Raw genomic sequence first — 10,353 nt, 5'->3', positions numbered from 1 at the left:
CGGCCGCAATGTTTCATGGGTATTTTACTTTATTTTACCACAGCCGACAGGAGACTCTTTGACACATCAACTTACAAACAAAGAAAAGGGAAAAACCCGGAAACATGAAACTGAGAAATGATAGTTAACAGGAAAGGCGTAATGTAGTTATAAGTGCGTATGCTGCTCAACGACATTTATTGCCGGTATTGTAAGGAAGGGAAGGGGAGGGGAGGGCAGGAAGGAAGTGTCAAATGTTCACCCTGTTCCTATGCGCAAAAAAAGATGAAGCGGTTTTTCAAGGTCAAAGCTAGCTGGTCCTCTCTTGGCCAAAGTAGCAGTCTTCTGTTTATAGGTAAAGAAGGAAAAAAAAAAGATTTTAAAGAGCTGACCCTACAAGGCCACCCATAGAGCCAAAGGCACTCCACACGCTTGTCTCATTTATTAGGCTGAAGCAGGCAGTTTTCTTTCGAGACAAATTTCCAGCCTTCTGTCAATTGTATTTGAAAATTGATCTTAGCGAAGGTTTATCCGGTAAATTGTTAGTGAGACTGATGCATGAAAAAAGCTTTGGAGTGAGAGATTATACAAGAAAAATCTTTTTATCATAATGTGCACCGGACACGCCCGCAAGCCACCTGTTTTTTTTGTTTGTTTGTTTGTTTTTGTTCGTTTTTTCTTTTTCTTTTTTCTTTTTTTCTTTTTTTTTTGGTATATGAAAAAAACCAAAGTATATAATTATTTTATAGTTGTTGACTTGGATGCAATTTACATATATTGAAAGAGAGTATATTGATTAAAATTTATATCCGCTTTTAAATTAAAAAAATATCAAGACCACTAAGGAGAGGTACGATTTCCTATGTGTTAGTGTGTGTGTGTTGGGAGGGGTGGGGGGGGGGGGGGGGAGATTTGAGGAGATTCGATAGGCATGCGCCTTCAAAAAGAAAGAAGAGGCGATCAGAAAAGAGTCAGTAGTTCCAGGCTACTCTGATTGATTCAAATATTGATTGATCAATATTTAAACCGGATGTTAAGCATGACGTCACTTCCGGGCCGTCATTTCCAGTTTCCCAGCGGTGGTTGAACTTACAAGCACTTTGGCGAAAACTTTTAGGCTATTTGGCCTTTTGCGCTCTTGTGGTCTTGTTTGTAAAAAAAACCCGGTTGGACTTGGAGTTTAATGCCATTATTACGCTATAGAAGAAATAACAGTGAATATCTTTTCATGTTTAAGTAGGTTTTACGAGCTTGAAAGATCTGCGAGAAAGAAAGGACTGGTTGAAGAACTCAATCGAATGCTCAATTTTTATTCTTGTTAAATTTTTTTGAGCATGAGTTCCCACAATTATTCTGCTTAAAAGATCCTCAAACATCGTTTTTAGTGCCTTGGCATTGCAGTCTTAGAGTTTTTATTGATAATATGGATTCAAACAAGAACGAACCTAAGCTAAAAGAGCGAAGCAGCTCAAATCGTTTTGAAAACATTCAACCGAAGACAACCAACTCATCGCAGGCAAAAGAACAAACTCAAAGTGATAACAAAGTTTTTCTGACGATTTTTACTTCACTAGTCATAGATTTGTTAGCTTTTACAGTTATTTTACCGCTTTTGCCGTCTCTTCTTGAGTTCTATGGAAAACAGGAAGAGGTAAGCTAGAGATATTAATGTCCTGATAAAATAAGCTCGTTATGTCATGATTGACTGTTTTTATGACCCATAATTTAAATATTTCTGGCCTTTACTAATTCTTCTAAAAATTTACGAATACTTATTTCTATTATTTGAATTTGGGTTAATTATCCTGAAAGGTTGGATTTATACATAATAGGAGACCATTCATTGTTCATTGTTAGGGGAGGGGCTGGGGGTGGCTGAAAAATTCACCAGTTTTAGCACTTTAGTAGATTTTTTCCCTTCAAATTGCACCCCCCTTTTTCTGTTGTGGAAAACACAGAATCAACAAAGAATTCCATTGATCCTTCCCAATAATCTAATTCAGATAAGCCCCCTCCAACCAACACCCTAGCCTCTTGCATTACACAAATATAGGCTGTATCTCTACTAGGGTTATCAGATTGAAACTCAGTCACCCACTCACTCAAATGATATTTTATGTTATGGCTAATAGTTATTTATCAAAACACTGTCCTGTTCACATTGCTTTCATTTTGAACCATTAAGCGGCAGATAGCAATGTTTTCATAAATATCTTTAAAACATTTTTTAAAACAAATCATTTTGCCCTTAATTAACCTTTATCAGAAAGAATAGTGACTACTAATAAATCTAGCAGCCAAAAATCAAGAAAAAATATATAAAATAATTAATTTACTGGAACCTCAATAAGTGCAGCTAACTTGTGAAAATTCAATAATGAATTGTACAATAAAAATTGTTCCTTTTGAAACATTAACACTTATTTCTCTCTTTCAAACCACCAACACCTTAGAAATTACTATTTTTGTGAATGAAAACCATCATTTTTTATATAGAAATGTTTTATTAGCTTTTTTTTTTTCATCTGCTTTGTTCACACGGCTATTGAATTATTTGTATTTCATAAAATGTTAATTTACTTTATACAGGATGTCCTCTACAACACAATGATGAAGAAAGTCAATACATTTAAGAACTTGATGGGAATGCCTGAAGTTGGTAGATTTAATGCAGTTTTATTTGGAGGTAATATTGAAAAAAAAGAAGAATTGAGAATAATCATGAAAACTTTTGTTAATGAAATATGGTAATCCACAATTTGTGGATTTAATCTATTAAGTATTGTAAAAAAACGTTACTTATAAATTTATTTAAAGGTTATATCAATCTTTTTTTGCAGGAATTATAGGCTCGTTATTCTCACTGCTCCAATTCTTTTGCTGTCCACTTATTGGTGCTTTGTCTGACTTGTATGGAAGAAAACCTACATTGCTAATTTCCATGGTAATTGACTGAATTTTTTTGGATTTTTTGATATCAAAAAGCAACACCAAGCAATACTACAGCAGGATCCAAGAATAGCAGGACCCAGGAATTAAGAACCACATTCATTTTTTATTAGGGACCAAGGGAATTTGCTTGGTAACCAATAAAAAACCTGACCTCCAGTGAATAATTATTGTTTTCCCCCAATATTGTTACAACAGGACGTCCAAATGTATGACTACATTTAATGTCTTTGCATAATCACGGACACTTGCATATTATAATTAAACTGACGCATTTCAATGCCAAGCTGGCTGGTTTTACCCAAAAAAGTGTGCTAACACTTGTTTGACAGGAAAAAGACTGTGCATAGAAGTATGCAAATACGTTAAATGTGGTTGTACTTTTGTGTGTTGTACTGTAATTGTAAAAGTACTGTGTGATTTGAATTATTTTTTGTGCCACCCCCCCCTCCCCCTCATGAGTCTGATTATTTTTATGGTCCCTTATGATCCCCCCTCAAATCCCACCCCCCCCCCCCCCTGGTAAAAAATGGACAGTCACTTATTCTCAAGGGAATGACACCTGGCCTGAAATAGGTAAACTGTTCAAACTATTTGTCTTATTTGTTTTCTTTCAGTTTGGTGTTTTAGTGTCTTACGTTATATGGGCACTATCCCAGAACTTCACAATGTTTGTAATTGCTAGGTTTATTGGTGGATTGAGCAAAGGCAACGTTACAATTTGTACTGCTGCAGTTACTGATGTTACATCATCAAAAACTAGAAGTAAAGGAATGGTATGTCAATCAGTGTCGCATGTCTGTAGTACTTGTAGCAGTAGAGACTTTAAAATATTAGTTAAGTTTGATTAGTTCAGTTAGTTGGTCTCTGGAAGCACAGGTTGCAATAACAATAAGCTCACTGGTCTGTCACCTCTCAACAATGCGACCTGGGTTTGAGCCCTGCTGGGATGGATGTTGTGTGTGGGTGGAGTTGTTTGTTGGTTCTTTCTTGTGCTTAGAGGGTTTTTCTCCAGGTTCTCCGGTTTTTCTCCCTTCATAAATTTATATCACCTTGTAAATTCTAATTCAATCTATTGGGTCCTAGACAGTGTAAGGCTTTCCGTCCACCTCAGAGTTATAGTAAAGTTGAATAAATTTTTACATTTTAAATAAAAAATTTCAATTAGCCATTCAATCTTTCACAGTGCCTCAGCTGATTTTTCTTAGTTCATTCTATTTCCATTGATACTTGATATCTCTGGCTTTTTGGTTTCTGATTATATCTTTGAGTTGATTTCTTTCATGTTGCATGGCTTAATTATACAGTGCCTAGTATACTAACTTACTCTCATTTTCTTTATTACCAGAATAGCGATTCATAGTTGTTTTTTCCCCCCAGGCTCTTATTGGTATAGCATATTCCATTGGTTTTATTGTTGGTCCAACTATTGGTGCAGTCTTTGCAACTCAGTCATCTCTGAAAGGTGGTCACTTCTACTACCTACCAGCCATCTTTGCAGCTGTCCTGAGCTTTGTGGATATTTTATTTGTTCTCTGCTTCTTTAAAGACACATTGCCTCAAGAAAAAAGGGTAAAGATTGTAATTTATTGAATTACTGTAACTCTCAAGGAGATGTACGACAAATTTTAGTGTAGTGTTGTGGCCCAAAGGGGTGGAGTTTTGGGGAACCTTGGGGGTTTAAGTGGGGGAGGTAGTCGGATAGGGGAGATGATTTGGGAGAGGAAATAGGAAGAGGAGGAGAAGCACTGAAGTGGCTAGACCATAGACCATGGCTATTCCCCATGCATAACTTTTCTTTATTTCCATGGTAACAAGGCCTTATTTATGGTGCCTGAATGGTAGACACATCCTGTCTTCTACCAGGACAAAAAATTGTCTTCCAGCCAGCATGTGTTTTTTTAAAATTTTTATTTAATTTATTTAATTTATTTTGTTTATTTTTAATTTTTTATCTTTTATTTTTTAATTTTATTTGTATTTTTATATTTATTTATTTATTTTTATCATGATCAACTTGGTTGCCATACAAGAAAAGTCCATAAAAAATCATAATTACTCAGTATTTGCTTCTTTAAGCTTCCTATAAAAAATCTGTTTAAGCAGAAAACGGACTGTACTTTCATTTTTGCAGGCAGTGTCCATGGTGGCAGAGTGCAGGAAGGCTTTTCATTACATCAACCCTGTATCACTCTTCAAATTCAGTGCTCTTGAGCGATCTAGTTCATCAGGCAAGTTTTTTAAAAAAAATTGTTATCTAATTAAGGTGTTTTTTTTTTCATTTCCTTCTATTATATCTTCAAAATATTGCATTTGGTTTTACCTACTTCAAAATAATGCAAAAATACTCACAATTATTATAAAACTAAATTCTCATATTCAAAAATATGAGAAAAACAAGGCATACCTGCAGTCGAGACCTTTCTATTTTTGAATATAACCTAATTTTCATTTTAGCCCTTCGTCCTTGACTCTGAAAACACTACTGTGCACAACGTTTAGTCAGAGGAATTTTGGAAAGGAAGGAGTAGGGGGGATTGAGTGAAGGAATACTCTTTCCCTTATTTCTCCCCCTAGAGGTGGTTACAAAGGCCATTTCTATTTAGTTTGAAGATACTATCTAAAAGTGTTAGTATTGTACGTTTTTGGTCTTAATATCTGGATCATCTTGTTTTTCTACATTTACTGCCACCCAGTTAGCTCAGTTGGTAAGAGCGTCGGTCTGTTGTGCGGGAGGTCGTGGTTCAAGCCTCGGCTGGACCAACACTCAGGGTCTTAAAATAACTGAGGAGAAGGTGCTGCCTTTGTAATTACATCTGCAAATGGTTAGACCTTGACGTGGCTCGGATGATCACGTTAATGGCGGTCCCATCCCTAATTAACTAGAGACTTTAAAAGAGGACCGCAAGTTTATCAGTTGAATTACTGTCAAGTGTTATCCTCTATAAACAAAGTTATTATTATTATTATTATTATTATTATAGATTTGAAAACAGTTCGTTTCCTTGGCCTAGTCTATTTCTTGTTCTTGTTCTTTTTTTCTGGACTGGAATTCACTCTAACCTTTCTCATGCACAAAAATTTCCAATACACAAGGTAAGATTTATTGGAGGTAAAGGAATGCTTTGTCTCTCAATTTGGGGAGAGGGGAGGGGTAGATTTAAGGAAAGGGGGATTCCCCAGAAGAAGCTTGTTACCGTTAATCAAATAAATTAGCTGCAACTCATGACAGACTATGTAAATATGTTTTCTCTCTTTTGAGGAGAGGGTGAGGGGAATATTATAAGAGAAAGGGGGTTCCCCATAAAATGTTAATGTTACCATTAAGAAAAAGAGCTGCAAATCAGAACAGACTGTTACATATTTTTCTCCCTCACTATTTGAAAGGGGGAGAGGGGAGGGTGACAAGAACTGATGTGAAATGTTGAATCATGACAACTCAAAGTAAACCTTTTGTCTACAATGAACCTGTTGCAGCATGAAACAAGGAATGATGTTCTTCTTTATTGGTGTTGTCATGGCAACAGTTCAAGGTAATAATGTGTTTCCTGTTTACATAACGTGTGAAGTGACATGTTAAGGAAATTCAGGATAGAAAGATGCCAGCTGAGAAATTTTGCATTGGGGAGCAAAAAGAAGGGTGTTCCTCCCTATCTCCTGCTGTCTTTTGGATTTCACTACTCAATTTTCGAAGCAGTTTATTTAAGTAAAACATTCAGTTATATTAATCTTTATGATTCCTAATGCCTTATAATTCCAGGTGGCTACGTGAGGAGACTAGCTGAAGGCTCAGAAAAGAAAACAGCCGTCAAGGTGTGAGAGAGCAGTCTTAAGTACTAACATTTTCGATAAGTGTAAGAAACCTCTTTACAAGGGTGGATCCAAGAGGGGAAAAGGGGGGCTGAAGTCCCCCTTCAGCAGAAAAAAAAAACAACTGAAGAATTAGATACTTTTTTTTATTGTTTTCCGTTGTGTTGACGGATGAAACTCAATTAGCCCCCCCTAAACTCAATAGACCCTTTTCGAATTCCAAATTACCGCTGTGTTTCTTGATTACAGACTCATTTGCACAGGGTTAGCCTCGAGTTTGTGCAGAATATTCACGTGTTCCAGTCAAGGTCCGTCGAGTTTCAAAATGTTTGTATTGTTGAAGTTGTGCATTCTTTACTTTTCTGTTGGTATTTGTGAATATTTAAACACTGATACAAGGCTAACCCTGTGCAGATGAGTCTGTAATCAAGGAACACAGCGGTAATTTGGAATTCGAAACTGGTCTATTAGCCCCCTCCTAAACTCAATTAGTCCCCCCTAAACTCAATTAGCCCCCCCTAAACTCAATTAGCCCCCTCCTAAAAATTTGGCTGGATCCACCCTTGCTTTAGTCTCCCCCACAGCCGCTTTCAGTGTCGTCACGCAACGCTTTCTCCCCTGGGGATAACGTGACGTGACGACACTGAAAGCGGCTGTGGGGGAGACTACCCTTGCTTTAGGTAGACTTTCTTCTCTGTGCACAAACCAAAATTCAAAATAGAACTTTCACCCTTGCCAATTTGCCCATGATGGGTATTTATACTACATGACCTTGAACAATAAATTTTCTGGTTGTCTTCTCATATACCAATGGGTTACATCAAAATGCACCATGCTATGAGTTGATGTGTTTAGAGTTTGCACCCCCCTGCCCTCCCATACACACACACACACACACACACACACACACACACACACACACACACACACAGTCGTCAAATGTGTTCCTCCCCCTGGAAATCATCTATATGTGTATAAGATTTATATTCTATTTACATTTTTATGCCCAAGATTTTCAGAGATCCTTAACTAGAATAGAATAGAGTTTTCAAAAATTAGAATGTAACTGTAAATGCTTTATTTAGTGGTTTTGCACCATCACCTGAGGGCAGCCATGTTAGGTGGCAGGAACAATACGTTTTGCATGAGAAAGAATTCAATTCCCAAGTGTGAAATGATTCTATTGTTCTGCCATCTAAGCACAGGCAGCCCAAGCTTTATTATGGGCATGGACATGTGATGGTGCTAAACCTCTATATAGAGTGCTTAGATTGTAATCTTGGTTGTTGATTCGTCTAGGGTATGATAGCCATGATGCCTGGTATGGCCTTAGTAGGGGTGGCTACTACACCTTTTGTCTTGTACTCTGGGCTAACTTTGTTCTCTTTTGGTATGTATTAACTTGAGATTTTCATGAAGTATCCATTGATTTCCTCTAGCTTCCCCTTGGTAGAGACAGCAAGGCCAGTACATGACCAATACTGAGTAAATCTCTTTTGCTTGGGCGTAATGTTTTTCCATTTCTGAACACGTGCCATTCTCTAGAGAAAAGTTTTTTTTGTTTGAGTTGCATCCATATTCATGTGTATATTTATGTGCAATTGTTAAACAAAGAAATGATACTCTAGGGAATGACACATGGTCTGAAATGGGAAAACATTATGAACTAGGTAAAGTAATCTATTACCAAGGCCACAATTATTGGTCAATAAATAATGGGACTTTCTTATTTGTTTGCGCGAAAAGGCGTCTTAACAGAACTGATCTATAATATTTCAGTGTAAAATGAGAGAGAATTTTTAGCAATTCTTCAGGAGATAATCAAAAATATAGGCTAATACTTTGTTCCTAACAGGTTCAGCTACTGTGGTCCCATGTCTGACATCATTGATTTCTAAATATGGTAAGGCAAATATACACCCCTTTTGTCTTCATTTCAAATGGCCGTTAGTTTACACGTACAATATAATGGGTTTCAGTGAAGTCCCAGCAGAATTCGCCACTCAAATCACCACAAAAGATGTGTATAAAAAGTCGCCGAGTTTTTTATTCTATTTTCAACACTTAATAATTCAGTTATGCTCCCACATGTTCGGAGGAAACGTTACTTCGACTCTGAAATGGCTCAACTTTACACTAGCATTGGCCAGTTGGGATGCGCGATTTCAAAGTCAATTGCGAATTCCATTTTTTTCACTTTTTTATTATTTTTCCACTAATTTGGAAACTGTTTTTCTGTTATGTTCCCAGGAACCAACGATCAAAAGGGCAAGATTATGGGTATTTTTAGATCCCTTGGCGCGTTGGCGCGTGGTATTGGTCCATTTATGTTCTGTTCAGGTACTGCATGATTCCAGAATTGTTTGCGCAATAAAAGATGGAGCTGCGCGCAGTTTCTCATGACATCGCGAAGAGTAAAAGTGGATTGTATTGCATTTGCAACAATGAAATAAGATGCGCATCACATTTTTGATGCGTGTGGTGTTGTTATTTCTTGTGAAGTCTCGCTACAAACTCTCCGAAGATAAATTGCAAGAAAAATCGTAAAACTATGACAGCGACTTGAAACACTGGTTGCCGATGAAATGAGTTATCTTTTTTAAATGATTCTCACATTTTATATGATTGCAGCATACTGGAGTACAGGTCCCTTTTGGTGCTACCTCGTTGGATCCCTATTCTTTGTGGTCCCGCTGTTTCTTCTGATGAAATATGTCCCTGGTGAAGAACCTGACAAGAAGGCTCAATAGATAGATACAGATAAGATGCATACCAGCCTACCAATGCATTACTGTGCTTCTCAATAGTCCCCTTCACAGTTCCCTGCGCCATCTTGAAATGTAGCCGTGCCTTTGCATCGAAGCGAGACGAACGGTGAGCTTGCAACGATAGAGACCTTTTTTAACACCTTGAACGATTATTCGCATGTCTCTATCATTGCAAGCTCACCGTTCGTCTCGCTTCGATGCAAAGGCACGGCTACCTTTCAAGATGGCGCAGGGAACTGTGAAGGGGACTATTAGCAATCTCGAGGTTGAAAAAAACCTGGGTCGAGTTGGCAGTGCAGTGCATTGTGACCCTTATTTCCAAGAGTGCGTCCATTTTGTCCCCTAAAACAGTTCCATAATCCAGTGCGATTCTAACTCGACCCAGTTTTTTCCTCGACCTATGGCTAATACAACGAGTTAGTAATCAAAAATTTTTCTGCATTTCAGTTTTTGCGACTAAGCTATCTCCAAGTGCGGCATTTTTAATGCATCTTCCCGCCGCTATGATTTTCCTGACTCGTCCCCGGTCGTCTCTCTAATATACCGGCGGTGCTTGGTCGGTATATTACAGAGACGACTGGGGCTAGTCAGTGCATAGACTCTTCCACAGTCTCTCGCTCGTCCGTTCCGTCTCCACGCTTAGAGACTGTAACGGTACAATGACCGAAAGGACTCATGGGTCCCGAAAACTTGGACCCAGCGTGCTTTGGGAACCAAAATACTCGTCCACAGTCTCTCTCGTTTTCGCCGCCATCTTGAAAATATTAAAACGAGAGAGACTGTAGACGAGTATTTTGGTTCCCAAAGCACGCTGGGTCCAAGTTTTCGGGACCCATGAGTCCTTTCG

The 10,353-nt window shown here is 37.8% G+C and overlaps 1 protein-coding gene across 1 annotated transcript; it reads left to right on the top strand.

Annotated features, from left to right (window-relative positions):
* The first annotated feature begins 1,059 nt into the window (after positions 1-1,059).
* Positions 1,060-10,168, top strand: LOC116288087 (solute carrier family 75 member 1). The gene is made up of 13 exons (XM_031694859.2): positions 1,060-1,630; positions 2,569-2,665; positions 2,820-2,923; positions 3,546-3,704; positions 4,309-4,500; positions 5,063-5,159; positions 5,913-6,024; positions 6,406-6,461; positions 6,689-6,741; positions 8,038-8,128; positions 8,594-8,641; positions 8,989-9,078; positions 9,370-10,168. The coding sequence occupies exons 1-13, from the start codon at positions 1,403-1,405 to the stop codon at positions 9,486-9,488; spliced, it is 1,446 nt and encodes a 481-aa protein (XP_031550719.1). The 5' UTR covers positions 1,060-1,402; the 3' UTR covers positions 9,489-10,168.
* Positions 10,169-10,353: the final 185 nt, after the last annotated feature.

This window comes from Actinia tenebrosa, unplaced genomic scaffold (genome assembly GCF_029948245.1).
Source record: "Actinia tenebrosa isolate PJP-AT-01 unplaced genomic scaffold, QUT_ActTen_1.0 PGA_scaffold12__29_contigs__length_12842862, whole genome shotgun sequence".
Taxonomy (NCBI): Eukaryota; Metazoa; Cnidaria; class Anthozoa; order Actiniaria; family Actiniidae; genus Actinia; species Actinia tenebrosa.
This window is presented reverse-complemented; position numbering and strand designations above follow the sequence as displayed.

Coding starts and splice junctions, on each gene's coding strand:
- LOC116288087 (XM_031694859.2), top strand. CDS start 1,403: ATGGATTCAAACAAGAACGAACCTAAGCTAAAAGAGCGAAGCAGCTCA. Junction 2,924..3,545: donor CTACATTGCTAATTTCCATG/GTAATTGACTGA, acceptor GTTTTCTTTCAG/TTTGGTGTTTTAGTGTCTTA. Junction 6,025..6,405: donor AAAAATTTCCAATACACAAG/GTAAGATTTATT, acceptor AACCTGTTGCAG/CATGAAACAAGGAATGATGT.